The sequence below is a fragment of the Muscardinus avellanarius genome (assembly GCF_963383645.1).
Source record: "Muscardinus avellanarius genome assembly, chromosome: 16".
NCBI classification, from domain to species: Eukaryota; Metazoa; Chordata; class Mammalia; order Rodentia; family Gliridae; genus Muscardinus; species Muscardinus avellanarius.
In genome coordinates this window covers 27189893-27215090 of record NC_137802.1, presented here as the reverse complement: position 1 = coordinate 27215090, position 25198 = coordinate 27189893, and the positions used below count along the sequence as shown (strand labels likewise).

The 25198-nt window shown below is 42.2% G+C and overlaps 1 protein-coding gene across 3 annotated transcripts; it reads left to right on the top strand.

Annotated features, from left to right (window-relative positions):
* On the top strand, positions 1 to 24335 carry WSB1 (WD repeat and SOCS box containing 1; the record flags this gene model as incomplete). Of its 3 annotated transcripts, XM_080712137.1 has the most annotated exons (9): positions 1 to 40; positions 4551 to 4719; positions 7962 to 8230; positions 12611 to 12742; positions 16905 to 17005; positions 19449 to 19621; positions 21422 to 21535; positions 23347 to 23454; positions 24176 to 24335. In XM_080712137.1, 9 exons carry the CDS (start codon positions 1 to 3, stop codon positions 24333 to 24335), a joined length of 1266 nt encoding a protein of 421 aa, XP_080568263.1. The 3 variants fall into 3 exon arrangements, with proteins under 3 accessions (XP_080568263.1, XP_080568264.1, XP_080568265.1); XM_080712138.1 differs by lacking the exon at positions 21422 to 21535; XM_080712139.1 differs by lacking the exons at positions 4551 to 4719; positions 7962 to 8230.
* Positions 24336 to 25198: the final 863 nt, after the last annotated feature.

Sequence of the window (25198 nt, the reverse complement as noted above, 5' to 3'; positions counted from 1 at the left end):
ATGGCCAGCTTTCCCCCGAGGGTCAACGAGAAAGAGATCGGTGAGGAACGGGTCGGCGGGCGAGCGCGCGGGGGCGCCCCGGGGAGGTCGGGGGAAGCGTCCCCACCCGGGCCGGGGCCGAGCGCCGAGCCGGGCGGAGGAAGGCCCCGGGCGCGGGCCGCCGAGGGAGACCGGGGCCAGCGTGGACGCCACGCCTGCCCATTCGAACCGGCCCCCCAGCTCCCAAATCGGAGGTCGCCGCACCCTAATCTTGGGGTTCCCTTGGCTCAGGGCTTGGCCGTTGAAAGGACTGGGGAAGTCACTCCCAGGGCTTACTGTCATGTTTCAGGGATGAGAAAAAAAGTAAACTTGTGTGTTCTGAGCTGCAGTGAAAGGGAAGGCGTTCTGTATACCAGTCACTCTAATTAGAAATGTGCCTCCATCTCGGCGCGGTGGCGCACGCCTGTTGTACTCAGGAGAATCGCAGCCTCGAGGCCAGCCTCAGCAATTTAATGAGACCCTGTTTCAAAGTAAAAAGTGGCTGGGGCTGTAATTCAGGGCGAATGCCCGTGGGATGAGTCTCCAGCACACACATACACACACACACAAAAGTGCCTGAGGACATGCCAACAGCCTAGGAAACACAGTGTTATTATTATTATTACTGCTGTTATTATTTTGGAATTACCTTTCAAATATTTATGGGAGGAGCAGAGTAGTTGTGTGGAGTGATGGGAGAAAGGCTGTTGTACAGAAGCGCAAAGCCTGGCAATGCTTACTAAAAACTGGCTTGCACGGCTAGCCATGCTGACGCTGGACACTGGGATCATGGAAATGAAATGGAGTTGTGAGGAATATACAGGGAAGGCTTTCATTAGCTCCTCCACTTGGGAAAGGAGACACAGCTCTGACAGAAAGTGTCAGGCTGGCTGGCCGGAACAAAAGAAGGTAGCCAGTTTTATTAGCTGCTCACAGGGCTGGGCTTTGGAAATGTTCATTGGAATCATCCTTGCCCTGTGAGGAGGATGAATTACGCGAAAGCGGCCTGCTCTGATGATGCACTGGGCACTGTTTGAAGGTGGATACAAAAGAACAAATTGTGAGTTAAGGTGGACGTTTTAATGGCTGTCAGGCTGTGAGCCAGGGCCCAGGAGTGCATGTGTCCTTTGTCCCTAACTAGTACACAGCCTTGCTGAAGACAGGGCAGTTAGTGTTGAAGGTTGTGGTCCAGAGCTCAGTGGCTCTTCTTAAAGTACCTCACATTTAAATCATCTCTCTTAAAGTAAAATAACTGGAACTTTTGTGGCCCTTGGGTGAGATGCACTGACTGAAAGGCTTAGTGGACACCCATCTGACTTTGCAGTGTTAGGAAAAACTGGCAGTGGCTACTTAGCAGAGAGCTTTGCGTTTCCTGCTCTTGAGGTAAGTGTACTCCTTTACTAAACACTTGGAGTAGGTCCTCCTTCATAGAGCGGATTACAGGCATGTGTCACTATGCCCCATCTGGAGGAAGAACTGAAGTAACTAAAATGCCTATTACCCTACATGTGAGTGAATGTCTACACCAAGAAATGGCTATTGTAGAGTTCCAGCTTTTGTTCTTCTGGGATAAGGTTAGAGGCTGACCTTAATCTTGGTTATTTTATTTTAGTTGTATTTTTTGTGGGGTTTTTTTTTTTTTTTTTTGTGGTACTGGGGGTGGAACCCAGAGGCTTTCTACCTCCGGGCTATACTCCCAGACCTTTTTTTTTACATTTTATTTGGAAACAGGGTCTCAGTTGCTGAGAGCCTCACTAAGTAGCTGAGGCTGGATTCGAACCTGTACGATCCTCCTGTCTCAGCCTCCCAAGCACTGAGATGACAAGCGTGTACCACCACCGGCTAAGTAGTACTTCTTAATTCAAAATTTGGAGGTTTTTTTTTTTTTGTGTGTGTGTATTTTTATGGTTTATTTATTTATTTTTTTGGGTGCTAGAGGTTGAACGTAGGGGCATTCTACCTCAAAGCTACACCTCCAGCCCTATTTTTATTCTTTACTTTGAAACAGGGTCTCACTAAGTTGTGGATCTCAGAGGGCCTCACTAAGTAGCTGAGGCTATCTGCGAACTGCGATCCTCCAGTCTCAGCCTCCCAAATTCTGGGATTACAAGCGTGCACCACCACGCCCTGCTCTCTCTGTTCTCTTCAGTTTGGCGTTTCAAATACATACTGAAGGTAGAGGCAAGATAATTCATGAATGATTAAAGAATTCTTTTTTTTTTTTTTTTTTCTTTTCAATACTGGCGATTGCACCCAGGGGCTTCCAAGTGACACCCTCAGCCCTATATTTAATGCTTTATTTTTGAAACAGGGTCTTACTGAATTGCAAAGGGGCTCACTAAGTAGCTGAGGCTGGCCGTGAATCCCAATCCTTCTGTCCCAGCCTCTGAAATGCTGGGATTACAAGTGTGCGCCACCATGCCCGGCCCAATTTTTATTCCTTATTTTGAAACAGGGTCTCACCAAGTTGCTGAGGGCCTCATTAAGTAGCTGAGACTGACTGTGAACTTGTGATCCTCCTGTTTTAGCTTCCCAAGTACTGCCACCACACCCAGCATGGTTAAAAAATTCTATCTGACAGGGGCTTAAGCCTTGAGCTACTGCCTTCTTTCACAAGGCACTGCCACAGATCCTCCCATTCTGGTTATGAAATTGTAGGGAGGAATGTGAAGAAGGCGCTAAATCCGGTTGGCTTGGTTCACTGGTGACTCATGATGTGTTACTACTATACAGATATTACTAATGTAGTATTGTGTCTTAATGGCAGATTTTCCTTGATAGGCGGCTTTTCTCTAATAGAAGTCATTAAATTACAGGTTTCTTAGGTTGCTAAATTAAACAGTTACAGGTAACATAATAAGGTTTATTTATTTATTTTTAGTACTAGGGATTGAATCCAGAGGCATTCTACCTCCAAGCTACACTTCCAGACCTCTTCTATATTTTATTTGGAAACAGGGTCTCACTAAATTGCTGAGACCCTCACTAAGTAGCTCCTGTCTCAGCCTCCCAAGTACTGGGATCACAAGTGTGTACCACCATGCCCAGCTAGTCTTTTTATTTTTGAAACGGTCTCACTGAGTTGCCAAGGGCCTTGCTAAGTGGCTGAGGCTGTCTGCAAACGTTCTGAATGCTGGGGTTATAAGCATGTGCTACAACGCTGGGCTCTTTTTTTTTTTTTTTTTTTTTTTGCAGTATTTTGGGGATTGAACCCAGGATCATTCTACCTTGGAGCTATACTCCCAAACCCATTTTTCATTGTTTATTTTGAACCAGTCTCACTAAGTTTTAGAGGGCCTCACAAAGTAGCTGAGACTGGCGGTCAACCTGTAATCTTCCTGTTTTAGCTTCCCAAGTGCTGGGGTTACAAGTATGGGCTGCCACACCTGGCCCCTTTTTTAGTTTTTCAGACAAGATCTTGCTAAGTTACCACTTGCTGTCCTCAAGCCTGAGATCTTCCTGTCTCAGCCTCCCAAGTATTTGGATTACAGGTATGTGCTGCCACGCCTGACTACAGTTTATGGCTCTTGAAAGCTAGAATCTTAATTTGGAAGATATTTTTCTTCTAATGTAACTTTAGTCTCTGGAGTTTATGATCTTCTTGTCTTACCTTCCTGAGTCTTGAGATTACAGGCATGTATCTGGTTTCATTGAAACATTAAAAAAAAAACATTTTATTTTATTTTATTTGTGGGTCTGGGATGGAACCCAGGGGCATTCAACCTCCAAGCTACAACCCTTGCCCTATTTTTTATTCTTTATTTTGAAACTGGGTCTCACTGAGTTAGTTGCGAAGGGCCTCACTAAGTAGCTGAGGCTGTCCGCGAACCGCGATCCTCCGGTCTCAGCCTCCTGAATGCTGGGATTACAAGCATGTGCCACCACGCCCGGCTACAAAAACTCTTGAGTTGGTAAATTTTAGGAAAATCACTTTACCAAAGCTTGAAGATAAGGCCAAGTGTGGTTGTAATCCCAGCATTTGGGAGGCTGAGACCAGAGGATTGTGGTTCGTGTACAGCCTCATCTACTTAGTGAGGCCCTCTGCAACTCAGTGAGACCCTGTTTCAAAATAAAGAATGAAAAATAGGGCAGGGGGTGTAGCTCAGAGGTCGAATGCCCTTGGGTTCCATCCCCAGACCCCCCACACACACACACAAAAGCTTGAAGATAGCCAGGTATAGTGGCACACGCTAGTAATCCTTGTACTTAGAGGCTGAGACAGGAGAATCACAGGTTCGCAGCCACCCTCAGCTACTTAGTGAGGCCCTCTACAACTTAGCAAAACCCTGTTTCCAAACAAAGAATAAAAAATAGGGCTGGGTTCCATCCCAAGTACTGCAAAAGAAAAAAAGCTTGAAGATAGTTATTATCACTAAGGAGTCTTTACACTGACTTATTTCCACTAGGGATGGAAAGCAGAACTCCCTATACTCTGAAAGAAAAGGGCAAAAATCCCTCTGAATCCCAAAGTAATACGGAGGCAGTCTCACTCATTATTGCTTACGCATGCTCTCGTGTGTTTTTTCTTTTAGTGAGATCACGCACTATAGGTGAACTTCTAGCTCCAGCAGCCCCTTTTGACAAGAAATGCGGTCGTGAAAATTGGACTGTTGCTTTTGCTCCAGATGGTTCATATTTTGCTTGGTCACAAGGACATCGTGCAGTAAAGCTTGTTCCGTGGTCCCAGAGCCTTAAGAACTTGTAAGACTTTATCTTTGTTGTATTTTGTTGTATGTTTTAGAATTTACCGTTGTGTCTCAGTGTAGGGTGATAAAATCTTTTGCTGTATAAAAGCTTTCCCTTTATGGACAGTGTCATGAATTTTGTATTTAGGCTGAACATATATGGGAAATTATGTAAAATTGTCTGACATTTATACATTGTATAATATTTTCTCAGATATTTATATGTGTTTACCTTTTTAATGGGTATTAAGAGGCAGATTAACTGTGGCTTATTAAATGTATATATTGTTGTGTTGTGCTAGAGTAGGTGATCTTTGATAAAGAGGTTTTCTTTTTTTTTTCCCAGTACTGGGGATGGAACTCAGGGTCATTCTACCTCTGAGTTACACCCCAGCCCTATTTTTTATTTTTATTCTTTATTTTGAAACAGTCTCACTGAGTTGCAGTGAACCTCACTAAGTAGTAGCTGAGGCTGTCTGTGAACCACGATCCTCCTGTCTCAGCCCTCCAAATGTGGGGATTATACTCTAGTTTCTCTTCAGATCGTATAAATTTTTCACCTTTTACTAATGATAAAGAAGCTTTTTGTATTGGCTTTGGATTTCACACTTCATTGGATAGCAGTAGTGTATGAATCATGTGCTCTCATTTTATCTCTTTCTTTGGGTTGAGTTTGATTTTGTTTTTGTTGTTGTTATTGTACTGGGGATTGAATCCAAGGGCATTTTGCCTCTGAGCTATATACCAGCTTTTTTTATTTTTTTTTATTTTATTTTTTTTTTTTGGTGGTACTGGGGATGGAACCCAGGGGCTTTGCTACCTCTGGGCTCTACTCCCAGATCGATTTTATACTTTATTTGGAAACAGGGTCTCAACTAAGTTGCGGAGAGCCTCACTAAGTAGCTGATGCTGGCTTCGAACCTGTGCGATCCTCCTGTCCCAGCCTCCAAAGCACTGGAATTACAAGCGTGCGCCACCACGCCCAGCTTAAATTTTTTTTTTTTAACAGAATCTCACTAAGTTGTGGAGGACTTTGCTAAAATTGCTGAGGCTAGCCATGAACCTGTGTTCCTCCTCTCTCAGTATCCCAAGTACTAAGATTTTAAGTGTGAGCCACCAGCTTGAGTTTGATATGTGTGTGTGTGTGTGTGTGTGTGTGTGTGTGTGTATTTGTGTGTGGTGCTGGGGATTGAACTCAAGGGCATTCTGCCTGTGAGCTACACTCCCAGCCCTGTTTTATTTTTTATTTGGAAACAGAGTCTCCCTAGGTTGATGAGAGTCTATTTGCTGAGACTGTCCTCGAACTTGATATCCTGCTTAAGCATCTCAAGGGCTGGGATTACATGTGTGTACCACCACACCTGGCTATTTATTTATTTTTGAAACAGGGTCTTTCTAGGTTGATTGTCTCACTGCTTGCTGAGTCTGTTTTTATTTATTTATTTATTTATTTATTTATTTATTTTTGGTGGTACTGGGGGTGGAACCCAGGGGCCTTCTACCTCCGGGCTATACTCCCAGACCTATTTTATATTTTATTTGGAAACAGGGTCTCTTAAACCAGCTAAGGCTGGCTTCGAACCTGCACGATCGATCGTCCTGTCTCAGCCTCCCAAGCCATGGGGATTACAAGCGTGCGCCACCACGTCAGGCTCTGAGACTGTTTTTTTTTTTTTTTTTTTTGTGGTACTGGGGTTCCTGGAAGCCCTTCTACCTCCGGGCTACACTCCCAGGCCTATTTTATATTTTTGAAACAGGGTCTCTTACGCCAGCGTGGCTGGCTTCGAACCTGCGTGATCCTCCTGTCTCTGCCTCTCAAGCGTGGAGATTACAAGCGTGCGCCACCACGCCCGGCCTCTGAGACTGTTTTTAAACGTGATCTTCCTGTCTCAGCCCCCTAATACTGGGATTCCAGGCATGTGCTACCACATTTGATTTGCTTTTTTAAAGTTTTCTGGTATCAGCTTAATAGTAATCCATTTAATCGCCTTGTCCCAGATGTGGGACACCTGTAAAACTTAAGTTGAACAACAAAAATTTAATCGCCTTGTCCCAGATGTGGGACACCTGTAAAACTTAAGTTGAACAACAAAAATAATACTTCTGAAATAAATTTTTTTATATTGAAGATTAAACCCAGGAGCATTCTACCTGTGAGCTACACCCTCAGCCCTATATTATTCCTTTATTTTGAAATAGGATCTCACTATGTTGCAGAGGACCTCACAAAATTGCAGAGGCTGGCCAGTAACCTGCAGTCCTGTGTCAGCCTCCCAAGTACTGAGATTATAAATGTGTACTACCATGCATGCCCGACTTAGAGTGCGTGCGTGTGTGTGTGTGTGTGTGTGTGTGTGTGTTACTGGGGATGGAAGCTAGGACTTTATACCTCCAAGCTATATCCTGCATCCCCAGCCCTATTTTATTTTTTATTTGGAAACTAAATCTTGCTAAGTTGCTGAAAGCCTTGCTAAGTTGTTGGTACTGGCTTTGAAACTGTGATTTCCCCTTTCTTAACCTTCCAAGTACTGGGATTACAGGCCTACACCACCATGCTCAGTTTAGTTTTATTAGAATGTTGGAAAAATGTGTGTACACACACATATTCATATTCTTTCTTTCAGAGTGTGTGTGTGTCTGTCTGTCTGTCTGTCTCTCTCTCTTTCTCTCTCTCTCTCGGCTTCCAAACTGTTTTAATGCACCTGTGTCAATTGTGAAATATTCACAGAATTGAGGACTTGGAACTTTTTTTGGTCCTGGGGATTCCAGCCCAATTTTTTTCTTATTTGGAAATGGTCTCACTAGGTTACTGAGAGCCTTGGTAAATTGTTGAGGCTGGTTTTAAACCTGTGATCCTCTGTCTCAGCCTCCCAAGTACTGGGAATACAAGCATTTGCCGCCACACCTGGCTAGGACTTGGAACTTAATGGGTTAAGTTAGTGGATTTTTTTTCCCCCCTTATACTTCTTGTTAAAGAAGTCCCAATTGATACAGTAGTTTTGAGAAAAAATTGGGAGGCAGATAAAGTATAAGTTGCTTTATCATTCTTCTCAGCCTTTGAGAATTTCTAGTCCTGATCCGAATTTACTTATTCCCTTATTATACAAATAGCAACTTTTCCCCTTCCTATCTATAGGATTCTGTTGTTTTTCAGTATCATAAGCACGTTGAGGTTCTTTTCTCAAATATTTATAATTAATATCTACAGGAGTCTAGAGTATTAGTAACTCATTTTCTATCTAACTTTTTTCCCCTCAGTCTCTTGCATGGCACCAAGAATGTTACTAATTCAAGCAGTTTAAGATTATCAAGACAAAATAGTGATGGTGGTCTGAAAAATAAGCCTCGTGAGCATATTATAGACTGCGGAGATATAGTCTGGAGTCTTGCTTTTGGGTCTTCAGTTCCAGAAAAACAAAGCCGCTGTGTAAATATAGAATGGCATCGATTCAGGTTTGGACAAGACCAACTGCTTCTTGCTACAGGATTAAACAATGGTCGCATCAAAATATGGGATGTCTATACAGGTATGGAGACACTGCTCATAGGCACTGAAATATATGACTTGAAGGTTTTAAAGACTAAAAAGCAAGAATTTGTGTTATGAGTGTGTTTATAACTGGTCTGAATAACATATTCAGCTTAATTTTTGGTTTTGGAACTGAGGGTTTAAGCCAGGGGCATTCTAACTTCATGCCACATCCCCTGCCCTGTTTTGTGGGTTGTTTTTCTTTTGTTTTGTTTTGTTTTTTTTGTACTGGGGATTGAACCTAGGGGTATTCTACTTTCTGGCTATACCCCCAGTCCTTTTTATTTTTTATGTTGAATCAGGGTCTTGCTAATTTGCTGAGGCTGGCCTTGAACTGGCCTTCCTCCTGTCTCAACCTCCCAAGTACTAGATTATAAGTTTGTGCCACCACACCAGATCAGTTCATGGAATTATTATTATTATCATCATTATCATTTTGTTTGTGGTGCTGGGGGTTGAACCCAAGGGCATTCTACCTCTGAGCTACACTCCCAGCCTGATTTTATTTTTATTTTGAAATAAGGTCTAAGTGGCGGAGGTCCCTCACTAAGTAGCTAAGGCTGGCAACGGACCCAGGTCCTCCTGTGTCAGTCTCCCAAGTACTAGGATTATAAGTGTGTGCCATCACACCAGGCTGGCTATGGTTTTATTACAGGAAAACAATATAGAATTTGCATTGCTGCTTGGTAACTCTTCAGAGACTATTGCAGTAGGAAGGGCATGTCCAAGGAGTGTTTAGTTAATTATCATTTATAAACTAGTTATTTAGTTTGACTCAAATAATAAGATGTTTTCTTACATATTTTTTCAAATGATAGCTTAAAGGCTTTCAAGGCAAATAAAGATTTAATAATCATTATTTAACTTTCTGAAAGTTTTAGTGACACTGTACCTAACATTTGACCTGCTAGGTTGAGAAGTTAAATTCGAGGGGCAATTGAAGATAAATGTTTTGTTTACTGCTTAAAAGTTTCTGGCATGTAGTATGTGTTTGTAAATGTAAAGGGATTTAAAAATGAACATTAAAACAAGATGTACCCCAAAACACAGTAGGTGATACTGCATTGAGTGGAGATGATGAGTCAAAATTTGATTGAGTTCTTAGTTTTCTAGAAAACAAAACTCTTGCAGTAACAGACAAATACATTTTTCAACTGAGATTGTTTTGAAAATTAATGTTACAGTATAATATGTATCTATTGTGGAGTTTGATAGTTCATTAGTAGTCCAAGGCCAAGGAAATACAAGCAATGAGAAAATATGATCTAATCTGTGTGTGTGTGTGTGTATGGTACTGGGGATTGAATCCAGGGACATTCTGCCTCTTGAGCTACACCCCAACCCTATTTTTTTTTATCTTTTTTTTCTTTTGCCCTGGGAATTGAACCCAGGGGCATTCTACTTCCTAACTACATTCCCACCCCTATTTTATTCTTATTTTGAAACAGGGTCTCACTAGGTTGCTGAAATTCTTTCTATGTTGCTGAGGTTGTCCTTGAACCTGTGACCCTCCTGTCTCTGCCTCATTAATCATAACATGCAGATTTACACGTTGATAATAACTTAGGGGCCAGCCTTCCTTCTTTCCTGTTTGTTTTAGTACTGGAGATTGAACCAGTGTTCTCTACCACTGAGCTACATTCCCATTTCTATTTTAATTTATTTTATGTTATTTTTTCTTTGTGTGTGGTACTCGGGATTGAACCCAGGGTTATTCTGCCTCTGAGCTACACCCCCACTTTTTTTATATTTTATTTGGAAACAGTGTCTCACTTAGTGTCTGAGGCTGGCTTCCAATCTCCAGTCCTCCTGTCTCAGCCTCCTAAGTAATAGGATTACAGGGAGACTTTTTTTGTTTTGAGATGTTCTAAGTTACCAAAGACAGCCTCTAACCTTAGAGTAGCTGGGTTTATAGGCCTGTGCCATCATGTCTGGCTGTTAAGTTAACTTGAGCCAGGAGTTTGTTTACATTTTAGAAATTCCCTTTTAATTTTTCTAATGAACATAAGCTTTTCTATCCTGGGAATTATGCATTTTAAGAATTTGTAGATAGCCGGGTGTGGTGCCGCATGCTTGTAATCCCCGTGCTTGGGAGGCAGAGACAGAAGGATCGTGTAGGTTCGAAGCCAGCCGCTGGCTTAAGAGACCCTGTTTCCAAATGAAAAAAAAGTCTGGAAGTGTAGCCCAGAAGTAGAAGGCCCCTGGGTTTCATCCCCAGTACCACCAAAAACAAACATTGTAGTGAAATGGCACACGCAACAATAATAGCTAATGAATAAGTATTAGTACTAATATTTTATTAATTTATTTTTGGTACTGGGGTGGAACCCAGGGGCTTTTTCTACCTCCGGACTGTACTCCCAGACCTATTTTATTTGGAAATAGGGTCTCATTAAGTTGCTGAGAGCCTCACCAAAAAAGTAGCTGAGGCTGGCTTCGAACCTGTGCAATCCTCCTGCCTCAGCCTCCCAAGCACGGGAATTACAAAAATGTGCCATCATGCCTGACACTAATAAATATTTTATACTTGGTAAACCAAGGAGGTGCCCAAGAGTATTTTTTTTTTAGTACTAGGATTTATTTATTTATTTATTTATTTATTTATTTTTCAGTGCTGGGAATGGAATCCTGGGATATTTTATCTCCGAATGACATCCCCATCCTTCTTTATTTTTTATTTATTTTTTATTTTCTGGTGGTACTGGGGATGGAACCCAGGGGCCTTCCACTTCCGGGCTATACTCCCAGACCTATTTTATATTTTTTATTTGGAAACAGGGTCTCTTAAACCAGTGGAGGCTGGCTTCGAACCTGCAAGATCCTCCTGTCTCAGCCTCCCAAGCTCAGGGATTACAAGTGTGCACCACCACACCCAGCTTATTCTTTATTTTTAAATACTGTTTCACGCAGCATATCCGTAGACCTTGCCTGGCTGCTCATGGCCAGGCAGGGGGGACAGCATATGCAAGAGTAATATGGAGTTTGTGCCACCTTGAACCAGCTGAGCCGTGGCTGGGCACTGCAGGACTCCAACATTCTCCTGCTTCTCACTCTGGTTCCATGCTGGGGTGAGGGGCATCAAATCTCTGCTCTTGTATCTCTCTCTTCAAAAAATAAAATAAGAAAAATGAAAATAAGAAAATAAACAAATAAATACTGTCTCACTGAGTTGCAGAGGGCCTCACTAAGTGGCTGAGGCGGTCTGCGAATTGCAATCCTCCTGTTTCATCCTCACAAACGTTAGGATTACAAGCATGTGCCACCCTGCCTGGCTTATTTTTTTTTATTTATTTTTGCAGTACTGGGGATGGAGCCTGGGGGCACTCTTACCTTTGGGCTATACCCCAGCTCATTTTTTGATTACTTTGAAACATGATCTCACTAAGTTGTGGAAGGCCTCACTAAGTAACTGAGGCCAGTCATGAACCTGCGATCCTCTTGTCCTCGGCCTCCCAAGTACTGGGATTACAAGCATATGCCACCACACTTGGCTTTTTATTTTTTAGTTTGAAACAGGGTCTCACTAAGTTGTGGAGGGCCTCACTAAAGTAGCTGAGGCTGGCCAGGAACCTGCCATCCTCCTGTTTCAGCCTCCCAACTACTGGGATTACATAGCTGTGCACCACCACACCCAGCTTTATTCTTTTTTTTTTTTTTTTTTTTATGGAACCCAGGGACATTCTACTTCTGAGCTATACCTGTAGCCCTATTCCTTATTCTTTATTTTGAAACAAGGTCTAAGTTGCAAAGGGCCTCATTAAGTAGCTGAGGCTGTCTGCAAACCTCAATCCTCCTGTCTCAAGCCTCCCAAGTACAGGGATTACAAGCGTGCGCCACCATGTCTGGCTCTTATATTTACCTTTTTTATTTATTTATTTTTTGTGGGTCTGGGATGGAACCCAGGGGCATTTGACCTCCAAGCTACATCCCCTGCCCTATTTTTTTATTCTTTTATTTTGAAACAGGATCTCACTAAGTTGCAGAGGGCCTCACTAAGTAGCTGAGGCTGTCTGCAAACCCCGATCCTCCAGTCTCAGCCTCCCAAATGCTGGAATTAACAAGCATGCGCCCACACCCAGCATTATATTCACTTATTTATTTTATTTTTAATTTTTTTGTGATGGTACTAGGGTTCCTGGAAATCCTACCTCTGGGCTACACTCCCAGACCTATTTTTCATATTTTTAAAATTTATAAACAGGTTCTCGCTGGCTTAGAACCTGTGGGATCCTCCTGTCTTCGCCTCCCAAGCACGGGGATTACAAGCGTGCGCCACCATGCCTGGCTATATTCACTTTTTTAGTGAACAACCCTATTTTAAGTGTATGAGCTGATGAGAAATACTCATATTGTCCCCCCCCCCTTTCATTTCATTTAGGAAAACTCCTCCTTAATTTGGTAGATCATACTGAAGTGGTCAGAGATTTAACTTTTGCTCCAGATGGAAGCTTGATCCTAGTGTCAGCTTCAAGAGACAAAACTCTCAGAGTGTGGGACCTGAAAGATGATGGTAAGTCTTTATTTCAAGTTTTTAAAAAGGATTAGTTTCTTAATACTACTATTAAGAGGTACTGGGGACATCTGGGGCTTTCAGCTTTAAAAATGGCATATGATCAAGTTTCCTTTTCTCTGTTTAATCCTTTGGTTCCCTTCCTGTGTGGATCAAACAAAAACATAAATGTGAGCCAGAATAGGACGCAGTTAGTGTAAGTAAACAATTTGATACTGTTCAGAAACTAACCACTGATATGTACCAACTCTTTGAGGACAAAATCTGGGTCATTTTAGAGTTGTACATGAACTGGTCTGTGTTAGTTTATTTCCTTTGTTTTGGGGAGAATTATTAACTTCCTGTATTTGCTTAGTGAAAATTATCCCCCCCCATTTGTGTGTGTGGGTCTGGGAATGGAACCCAGGGGCATTTGGCCTCTGAGTACATCTCCTGCTCTATTTTTCATTCTTTATTTTGAAACAGGGTTTCACTAAGTTGTGGAGGGCCTCACTGAGTAGCTGAGGCTGTCTGTGAACCACGATCCTCCAGTTTCAGCCTCCTAAATGTTGGGATTACAAGCGTGCGCCACTATGCCTGGTTTAGTGAAAATGATTTTTAAAATTTTTTTGTGTGGTACTGGGGATTAAACCCAGGGGCATTCTGTATCCAAGCTAGCCTGTTTTTATATTTATTTTGAAGCAAGGTCTCGTGAGGTTTATGAGAGTCTCACTGTTTGCTCAGGCTATCCTCACCATTGCATCAAAAGGTATGTTTCAGCTGGGTGTGTTGGTGCACGCTTGTAATCCCAGTACTTAGGAGACTGAGACAGGAGGACCACAGGTTCACAGCCAGCCTCAGCTACTTAATGAGGCCCTCCACAACCTAGTGAGACCCTGTTTCAAAATAAAGGCAGCTGGGTGTGGTGGTGTACTGTTGTAATCTCAGCATTTGGGAGGCTGAGGCAGGAGGATCACAAAATCCTTTAAGGAGTTAGTGTATTTATTATTTTAGAAATAAAATGTGAAGCAGATGTATTCACTGCCTTTAATAACTCAAACGTCTTTGCAAAGGAGGCTCAAGAAACATCAAGTCTCTGAGCTCTTCTCTAGCTTGAAGATGTTCATTCGGTGATTTCAAACATGGCCATTGATGTCATGCTCACTGTCAGGTGGTCCTGTGCTCTCTTTGAAGCTGCTGCATCCCACAGCCCTGGATGAACTCTGTGGTCAGAAGTGCCACTTGAGCACTCCCTTCCTCCTGAGGCTTCCCATGGTTCACATTTTTTTCTTGTCCATTATGGGCAATCTAGCAAGACCCCATCTCAAAAATCTGCAATAGGGGCAGGGACGTGGCTCAGTGGTGAAGCGCCTGCCTAGCATGTGTAAGACCCTGGGTTCAACCCCTAGCACTGCAAAAGAAAAAGGCAGTGCAGTACTCCTGCCCCTATCTGGTTCACAGACAGCCTCAGCTACTTAGTGAGGCCCTTTGCACTCAGTGAGACCCTGTTTCAAAATAAAAGAATAAAAAATAGGGCTAGGGGTGTAGCTCAGAGGTAGAATGCTCCTGGGTTCCATCCCCAGTACCACACACACACACACACAAAAAAAAAAAAAAAAAAAAAAAAAAACTATGAAATATAATGGAATCAAGTACTCAACTTATTCTAAAACTTCGTAATTGTGATGCTTACAAGGTTTGTAGTGCCTACTTAAGAGGACCAGTGAAGCACCTCTTACCCTTCCTTAGTCCCCTAATGAAAGTTAACATTTTAAACTAAAAACTTTTTTTTGGGGGGGGGGGGCGGATCTGGGGATGGAATCCAGGGGCATTCGACCTCTCAGCTGTAGCCCCTGCCCTATTTTTATTATTTTGAAGCGGGGTCTCACTAAGAATGCTGGCATTACAGGCGTGCGCCACCATGCCCGGCTAAACTATAAAACCTTATGTTTATTTTTTGTTTGTTTTGTGATATGGGGGATTGAATCCACAGGCAATTCTACAACTGAGCTACGCTTGCCGGCCCCGTTTTATTTTTTATTTTGAAACAGGATCTCACTAAATTGCACAGGCTGTCCTCAAACCTGTTAATCCTCCTTTGTCAGCCTCTCAAGTACTGACATTCCAGGTGTTGTGCCACCTGTCCCAAGGTAGATGAAAGGGCATATTGAAGACACTCAGCAAGTTTGTTGTTGTTGTTGTTGTTTTTTTTTTTTTTTTTTTGCAGTACTGGGGATTGAACCCAGGGGCATTCTATCTTTGAGCTACATCCCCAGCCCTACTTTTCATTCTTTATTTTGAAACAGGGTCTCACTAAGTTGCAGAAGGCCTCACTAAACAGCTGAGGCTGGTCCAGAACCTGTGACCCTCCTGTCTCAGCCTCCTAAGTACTGGGATCACAAGCATGTATCACCACACCTGGTTCAACAAGTCTTTTTTAAACTTGATGCATCCCATTCCTTCATTAGTAAATTAAGGGAATTGAACTAAAATTCTATCTTACAGATCAACGGTCACAGATATTTTAAGGGCTAAATGGTAAATATTTTTTTTGTTTGTGGGCCATGCCATCTCTGTATAATAGCACAACATAAGCAAATGTGCATGATTGTGATCTAGTAAAATTTTTTTTAATTTATTTTTATTGGTGCACTGTAATCATACATCACATTGGAATATAAGACTTGAGAGGATATACAAGCACACATCATCCAATTAGCCCTCATCCAGTCCCCATCCCATTCCCTCCCCCTCCCTCCATCCCATGCTTGTTTGGTGATTAACTTTGATACATGTGTTTATGTACCTCCTGCTTTTTAAAGAGGCTCCATCCTCCCCTATTCCATACCCTCTGATTGGTCACCTTAATTGCTTCACTATAGGGCCCTTTCTATAGCTCGACCACTTCTTGTTGCCTGTTTCCTCCTAGTTTGCTGATTAGGGGAAGCATCTGGTTTTAATTTTCTGTGATATTTCTCTGTGCATGCCGCGTTACAAATACCGATCCCACTCTTGACGGCCCGAGTAGTGGCCTGGCTACCCGGTGGACTGATCCAAACCTCGCTGGCTTAAGCAGAGGCCTTGCCTCATGGAAGGCCCTGGTTCTGGCCTCGCTGGCCCCAACACTGGCCTAACCCCTCAAGTGGCTCCGATCCCGGCCTCAGGCCCCAGCACTGGCTTTCCTCACGGCAGGCTCCGATGTTAGCCGATGGCCCCGGCATCGGCCTAACCCATCGGCAGGCTCTGATCCAGGCCTCGGAGGCCTCAGTAGCGGCCTTGCCTCATGGAAGGCTCCGATGCCGGCCAGTGGCCCCGGCACCGGCCTAACCCCTCAGCAGGCTCTGATTCCGGCCTCGGAGGCCCCAGCATCTGCCTTGCCTTGCGGCAGGCTCCGATCCCGGCCTCGCTGGCCCCAGCACTGGCCTAACCCCTCGGCAGGCTCCGATCCCGGCCTCGGAGGCCTCAATAACGGTCTTGCCTCACGGCAGGCTCTGATCCCGGCTATGCTGGCCCTGGCACCGGCCTGACCCCTCGGCAGGCTCCGATCCCGGTCACGCTGGCCCTGGCACTGACCTGACCCTTCGGCAGGCTCCAATCCCGGCCTCGGAGGCCCCAGCACCGGCCTTGCCTCGTGGCAGGCTCCGAGCCTGGCCTCAGAGGCCTCAGTAGTGGCCTTGCCTCATGGAAGGCTCCATTGCTGGCCAGTGGCCCTGGCACCAGCCTAACCCCTCAGCAGGCTTTGATCCCGGCCTCGGAGGTCCCAGCATCGGCATTGCCTCGTGGCAGGCTCTGATCCCGGCCTCGCTGGCCCTAGCACCGGCCTAACCCCTCGGCAGGCTCAGATCCCAGCCTCGGAGGCCTCAATAACGGCCTTGCCTCGCGGCAGGCTCCGATCCCGGCCTCGCTGGCCCCAGCACTGGCCTTGCCTCACGGCAGGCTCCAATCCCGGCCTCGCTGGCCCCAGCACTGGCCTGACCCCTCGGCAGGCTCTGATCCCGGCCTCGGAGGCCTCAGCACCGGCATTTTATATACAAAAATAAGCAGCTGGTATATATTGCCAAGCCCCTTGTGGATGCATTGCTGTCAGCTGCAAAAGTTTGTGATACTGTGGTTTACTGTTTTGAAATACTACTCATTTGAAAATGCATTCCAGAGTTGACACAGATACTTCTCTTTTGTTCAGGAAACATGATGAAAGTATTGAGGGGACATCAGAACTGGGTGTACAGCTGTGCATTCTCTCCTGACTCTTCTATGCTGTGTTCAGTCGGAGCCAGTAAAGCAGTATGTGTCAAAGTTCTTGTACATTTGTTGTGAATTGGATTATAATAATGTATGCATAATCATTTTAAATCTAAGTAACGTATTAAGCCTGTGCTCGGTGTCATGAATATTGCAAATGTTTTATTTCGTGATGGGGGAGAATTTGCATGAAGAAAAATAAATATTATTGATTGTGAAGTGAGAAATTGTATTGTTCTTAGAGATGATAATTATAAAATGAGGGTTATGTCAAGTTAATCTTTTGATAAATCTAGGAAAGTTTATGTGCTATAGACGAGATCTAGTCTATATGTTAAGATATTCCCTTGCTAATTATTTTCTTTTCTGTTGTTCTATTTTTTTTGTCCAGTTTGCTGTTTTTAAAGTTTTGAGTCCCAGCTGGTCCTGGACATTTAACTGAAAAAAAAGTAACTTAAAAGCATAATAAAAATAGCACTGATGAATGTCCTAGAGTGAATTATAGATGAAATTTGATATTGTCTGTCTTACCTGTAGATAGTATGAATAAAGTGACTCTTAAGAGGGGTATTTATTTTTATTAATGAAGTCTATTGTAGTTGTTTAGCACCTTGAGTTAGTATAGTTAAAAGGCTCTTAGTAGTTTCAGGTATTTATGAGATGGTTAAAGTCCAAATACCTGTGATGATTGCAGTATACTTGAATTAATGGGGGGTGGAGGCTAGTTAAAATGTATTAGCCAACAAGTGTGTTAAAAGGATAGCTGCAAATGTTGGAAGTTTAGAACGAAATAGTTCTTTAAGATCATAAGAAGAACAAGCTAGATATTGACGTTGCTCTTTTAGGCTGTGTGTTTTCCATATGCTTCTTGCTTTCCCTGTCACAGGTGGTGGCAGCAATATTGGTGTGATTGAGGGTATGCTGGCACCACTCGCACACAGGCGCACAATGGTGTTAGCTGGGCAGAAAGAGTGGCATCTCTGGCTACCGGGCTGGGGGCGACCTTTAGGATGAAGTAACCTTGCATTCGGCTGCAAGGTGTACTGTACGTACACAGGTGCTGGTCGATGTCCACTTTCTGCTTTTCTTTCTTTCTTTTTTTTCTTTTTTAAAGTAATTTCCCCCACAGTGAAGTCTACCGACTCCTCTGAGTAAATTGATCTTCCAGTTTGATGGAATTAGGAGTCTGACAAATGAAACCAGTTTAATGTAAAGTAATTGGCTTTCAAATGGTTTCGCTGTGCTATTTTTTGGAATTATTTAAGATGATAGAGATAAAAAGTATTTGATCAAATTTAAATTGTGTACTTATTTTCCTTTGAAAATAATATACTATGTCTGTGCAGAAGAAAAATTGCAAAAAGGATTTCTTTACTCCAAGAGGAGGAGAGAATGTCTTACTGGGATTGTTATAAACTTCCAAGCTCACCTAATATAATAGACTGCAGTAAACATTAGAATCCTATTTAGAGCCGGGCGTGGTGGCGCACGCTTGTAATCCCTGCGCTTGGGAGGCTGAGACAGGAGGATCGCACAGGTTCAAAGTCAGCCTCAGCTGCTTAGTGAGGCTCTCAGCAACTTGGTGAGACCCTGTTTCCAAATAAAATATAAAAAAGGTCTGGGAGTATAGCCCGGAGGTAGAAAGCCTCTGGGTTCCACCCCCAGTACCACAAAAAAAAAAAAAAAAAAAAAAAGAATCCTATTTAGAGCTTTTCTGCACAGTCTTAACTACTGATGTTTAGAATCTGAAACTGTATGTAAACTTGTTCTAAAGTAATTTAACTGTTTTATACTGAAAATGATTTATGATTGTAGTCAGTTTGGGAAAAATGGGATTGATAAATCTTGATTCACAGAAATGTTGTAATGGTATTTTCATAAAATAGCATTTTCATGTTGTAATGTGGTTTAACATCCTTGTTGTTTGCCAAAGAAATTTCATTTGGCTGTGAAAATTCTCTTTGCTTGCAGTATCTGTTTCTCTTTTTAGGCTCACGTTGGTGACCCAAGCCTATTGTAAACAAGTGATTATCTCAAAGGGAGATGCCAATGGAGTAACAATTTGTTAACCTTACGTTTTCTGTCTGTATTATATTTTTTAAAAATTGGTAGTTTCTGGAAAAAGAGAAAGGGGTTTGTAGTACTTAACCCTATTTATTTCTGTACATTTTAGTTAATTAGTTTTTTGAATAAATGGATTTCAGTATAATTTTGTGGTTAAATTGCATTGCCTTTATATTTAGGCTTATTTTTAAATTAACATTTAACAGAAACATTTGAATTAGAATTTGCATGTCTGCTTTAATTAACTTAAAGACTGATTTTAATCTGATTATGACACTGAGCATATTTTTAATAAATTACTCATAATTCGTAATGTTTAATTTAATGTAATCTTAATTAAATTTAGCACTTTTAGTTTAAGTTGTGCCATTTTCTCCTCTGTAAGTTGAATGAAGCTATAACATTTGCCATTTTATTGCAGGTTTTCCTTTGGAATATGGATAAATATACCATGATACGAAAACTAGAAGGACATCACCATGATGTTGTAGCTTGTGACTTTTCTCCTGATGGAGCATTGCTGGCTACTGCATCTTATGACACTCGAGTATATATCTGGGATCCATATAATGGAGACATTCTGGTGGAATTTGGGTGGGTACAGAATCAATTATTTGTTTTGTAATCCACTACGGATTTTTTTGTTTGTTTGTTTTTGTTTTTTCCTTTGTACTGGGATTGAACTCAGGGGTATTCTACCTTAGAGCTACACCCCCAGCCCTATTTTATATTTTATTTGGTAACGTTCTTATTACTGTGAAGCCGGGCATGGAGGCACACGCTTGTAATCCTATTATTCGGGAGGGAGGATCACGGTTTGTGGACAGCCTTGGCTACTTAGGCCCTTTGCAACTCAGTGAGACCCGGTCTCAAAATAAAGAATAAAAAATAGGGCAGGGCGTGTAGCTCGGAGGTCAAATACCCCTGGGTTCCATACCCAGACCCGTAAATAAACAAATAAATAAATAAATAAATAAATAAATAAATAAATAATTACTGTGAACCTGTGAAACTCTTATCTCACCCTCCCAAATACTGGGGTTACAAGTGTGTGCCACCATGCCTGGTTCCAACACTGGACTTTGTTTTTGTTTTTTGTTTGGTTTTGTTTTTGTGGTATTGGGAATGAAACTCGGGCATTCTACCTCTGAGCAACACCCCAGCCCTATTTTTTATGCTTGATTTTGAAACAGGGTCTTACTGAGTTGCAGAGGGTCTCACTAAGTAGCTGAGGCTGTCTGTGAACCATGATCCTCCTGTTTCAGCCTCCCAAATCCTGGGATTACAAGCATATATCACCACATCCGGCCCAGCACTAGCTTTTAAGAAAATAAGGTGAATAATTAGAATTACTAACATATAAAACTTAAAGTCAATCAAGATTTAAAATTGTGCTATTTTAAGTTTTTGAATAATGCAAAACGTTAGGCATAAATTCTAAAAATTATATTGGCTCTCATGATCCAAGTTTAATAGTACCCAACTCAGCTTGGTGTGGTGGTGCACACTTGTAATCCCAGTACTGGGAGGCTAAGACAGGAAGATCTCAGCTACTTAGTGAGGCCCTCTGCAACTTAGACTCTGTTTCAAAATAAAGAAAAAATAAGGCTGGGGATGTAGCTCGGAGGTAGAATGTTCCTGGTTTCAATCCCCAGCACCACCTAAAAATAAAGAGAAAATAATATATTTAGAGTTTCATGTTGGGAGGAAAAATAGTTAAAGTCATATTTTGACTTAGCATCATAAACCTTTTTATGAAGAGATCAACAATTTTTTCAAGATAATTTTCATTTGGATTTATCAGCTCTACTCTGTTTTCTCAGTTATAATTATTAAGGCTACTGTAAACCTTACTGAAGGATAGGTGTATTTTGTACCTGGGTGGCTTTTTCTTTTCTTTTCTTTTTTTTTTTTTTGCGGGTCTGGAGATGGAACCCAGAGGCATTGGACCTCCAAGCCACACCCTGCCCTATTTTTTACTCTTTATTTTGAAACAGGGTCTCACAAAGTTGCAGAGGGCCTAAGTAGCTGAGGCTGTCCATGAAGCGCGATCCTCTGGTCTCAGTCTCCTGAAATGCTGGGATTATAAGCATTGCCCACCAAGCCTGGCTTGCTTTGTTTCTTAAAGTGACTCTGAGCTGGGCGTGGTGGCGTATGTTTATAATCTTAGCGCTTGGGAGGCTGAGACAGGAGGATCACACAGGTTCGAAGCCAGCCTCGGCTACTTAGTGAGGCTCTCAGCAACTTAGTCAGACCCTGTTTCCAAATAAAGTATAAAATAGGTCTGGGAGTATAGCCCAGAGGTAGAAGGCCCCTGGGTTCCACCCTCAGTACCAAATAAACAAACAAACAAACAAACTCTGACATCCACTGAAAATCTGTATTTAACCTCAGGCACCTGTTTCCCCCACCTACTCCAATATTTGCTGGAGGGGCAAATGACCGATGGGTACGTTCTGTATCTTTTAGTCATGATGGACTGCATATTGCAAGCCTTGCTGATGATAAGTAAGTATATGCATTACAGATTCAATTTATTACCTTTTAAAGACTTACTTTCATCCTTCTACTTAAGAAAAACACTTAAATCATAAAAACGTTCTGTAGTTAGGGTATTAATGTCTTTTCCTCTAAACAAGCCATTAGTCGATGGTGGTAGGTCTTAAAGAATAATTGATCTAAACAGTATTCACGTAAACTAATGATTATGCATATCTTTCTTCATTTTCTGTTTGACTGAAGCTGGCCTTGAACCTCAGTTCTCTGTCAGGACTGGAATTACAGGTGTGTGGATCACCACACCTGGCCTAGGATTTTTTTTTTTTTTTTTTTTTTTTTGCGGTAATGGGGATCGAACCCAGGGGCATTCTACCTCCGAGCTATACCATCAGCCCAATTTTTTATTCTTTATTTTGAAGCAGGGTCTCATTGAGTTGCAGAGGGCCTCACTAAGTAGCTGAGGCTAGCCTTGAACCTGCAATCCTCCTGTCTTCAGCCTCCCAAGTACCTGGGTTACAAGCATACACTACTATGCCTTGCTTAGGAAGATTTTAAAATCAACTTTTAGCCCAACCCACAGGGATTGTTATTAATGTAGTGTTTTTTTTTTTTTTTTTTTTTTTTTGTGTGTGTGTGTGTGTGTGTGTGTGTGTGTGTGTGGTACTGGGTATTGAACCCAGGAGCATTCTACCTCCGGGCTACACTCCCAGCCCTTTTTAATTTTTTTATTTTGAAACTGAGTCTCATTGAGTTCCAGCGGGCCTCACTGAGTTGCTGAGGGCCTCACTAAGTTGTTGAGGCTGGCTGTAATGTGAACCTTTGGTCATCCTTTCTCAGCCCCCCAAGTATTGGGATTACAAGCATGCACCACCAGGCTCAGCTTAAAATAATATTTTATAAATTGGGTGTAGTGGCACACACCTGTAATCCTAGTACTTGAGAGGCTGAAACAGGAGGATTGCAGGTTCAAAGCCACCCTCAGCAACTTAGTGAGATCCTGTTTCAAAATAAAAAAGTAGGGATGGGGTTTCAGCTTGGAGGTTGAATGCTCCTGGGTTCGATCCCCAGGACCCCTAAAAAATGGGGGCAAGCCTGGGATGCTTAGAAATAGAATGCCTCTGGGTTCAAATCCCTATTACCAAAATAAATAAAGTAATATCTTACACAGCAAAAGGAAATTTCTAAAGTGAAATGGTAAAAACAGTAGTTTGCATCCATTGCGATTGAGACTATAAAATGAAATGTCACATGAAAGCGACTTCCTTATTGTTAAGAAGCAGAAACTAGTTCCAGCCATTCCATTTCCTCCTGCTTTGTTTATATAGAGTTCATGGATATAGCACCGAGCAGTTTAATTGCATCAGTCCTAAAGCTAATCATCATCTTTCCAGAATGTTAGCAAGCATACAGGGAGAGTTCTTTATTTGCCAGCAGCCATTGTTTTCCTGTTTGCACAAATATATTCTGAATATAGTTCTCTGATATAATCCTAGACAGGCTGCACCTAGGTAGAAAGTTTTTATAAATGTTTTAGAGAGTAAAACAAATTTCTGATTGTGTTTTAGATTTCTGAAAGGAAGGGGAAAATCTTCAAGTTCTGAACATGACAAGCCTGAATAGTACATAGCTGTGGACTCTAGTCTCTTTGGAGTTAATCCAAATTAGCAACTGTTTAGGCCATAAAATATTTTGTAAAGCTCCATACTGTTGGAGTGATTTGTTTCTGTGTATTTGTGATCCATTGGACTTTGAATTTTAAAAGTTACTTTTACCTTATGTTTCCTAGTAGATATTTACTAGATAATTTATTTCTCTTCCAGGATGGTGAGGTTCTGGCGAATTGATGAGGATTATCCAGTACAGATTGCACCTTTGAGCAATGGTCTTTGCTGTGCCTTTTCTACTGATGGCAGTGTTTTAGCTGCTGGGTGAATACATTTTTCTTTCTTTCTCCTCCCCCCCTTTTTTTTTTTTTTGTGTGTGTGTGTGTGTGTGGTTCTGGGGATTGAAAACCCAGGGGCTTTCCACCTCCAAGCTACACCACCCCCAGCCCTATTTTTTATTCTTTATTTTGAAACAGGGTCTCACTAAGTTGCAGGGGGCCTCACTAGTAGCTGAGGTTGGCTGTGAAACTGAACCTCCTTTCTTAGCCTCCCAAGTACAGGGGTTACAAGTGTGCACCACCATGCCTGGCTCCATTTTTTTTTAAAGGGAAAATTAAGCTAGGTGTGGTGGCACGCACATGTACTTCTAGTACTTGGGAGGCTGAGGCAGGAGGATCACAGGTTTGTGGCAAGCTTTAGCAACACAAGTCCGCTGCAACCTTAGACCCCTTTCAAAATATATAATAGCACTGGAGATGTAGCTCAGAGGTAAAACACCCCTGGGACCAATCTCTAGTACCACAAAAGGGGGAGGGGGCCAAGGAGGCTTTTAGATAAAGCAGCCAGTATTTATTGTCAACAAATCTCCCATAGTGCTCTTTATAATCCTGTTATTACCTTGTCATAAAATACATCATTGGTTAGTTCTCCTTAATTAGGTTTTAAGGTGGTTTGTAGTTCTCAGTATATAGTCTTGGATGATAGTTGATTGAACTACCACCGATATACATGTTTTGGTGACTAAGCTTTGTTTGTTTCTGCTTAGGACACACGATGGGAGTGTATATTTTTGGGCCACACCAAGGCAGGTTCCTAGCCTTCAACATTTATGTCGAATGTCAATCCGAAGAGTGATGCCCACCCAAGAAGTTCAGGAGCTGCCAGTTCCTCCCAAAATCTTGGAGTTTCTCTCGTATCGTATCTAGAAGACTCTCCCTTCCCTAGCAGTAGGGACTGACAGAACAAACTTTACAGAAACTTTGTTTTATTAACTTCAAGTACCTTTTTTTAAGCTGGGCACAGTGGCGCACACTTGTAATCCCAGCATTTGGGAGGCTGAGACAGGAGGATCACAGTTCGAAGACAGCCTCAGCTATTTAGTGAGGCCCTCTGCAATTTAGTGAGACCCTGTTTCAAAATGAAGAATAAAAAATAGGGCTGGAGGTGTAGCTCGGTGGTAGAATGCCCCTGGGTTTCATCACCAGTACTGCAAAAAAAAAAAAAACACCTGTTTTTAAAGGTTTATTTAATTTGATACGTTGTATACTGCATTTCTGTCAGTTGAACTTCTGTAATATTATTTATAGACTAGGAGAAATATTTCTGCATATATAAAATGTAAATTTTTAATATTAACTGTGAAAACATATACATGTATGTATATATTTAGACATAAGCTGCTATGTGTTGAATGGACCCTTTTGCTTTTATAATTTTTTTTGCTTCAGTAGAGCAAAACAGTGTTGTCTTTGCTGTAAAGTAGAAGTTTTTTTATTTTTTTTATTATTTTTTTTAATTTTGGAGTTGAGTGTGGTGGCGCACGCTTTTAATCCCAGTGTTTGGGAGGCTGAGACAGGAGGATCACACACGTTCAAAGCCGGCCTCAGCTACTTACTTAGTGCGGTTCTCAGCAACTTAGTGAGACCCCGTCTGGGAGGTATCCCAGAGGTAGAAAGCCTGTGGGTTCCATTCCCAGTACCACCAACAACAACAACAAAAAAAAAGAGCTGGGGTGTAGCTCAGAGATAGAATGCCCCAGGTTGAAACCTCAGTACCGCAAAAAAAAAAA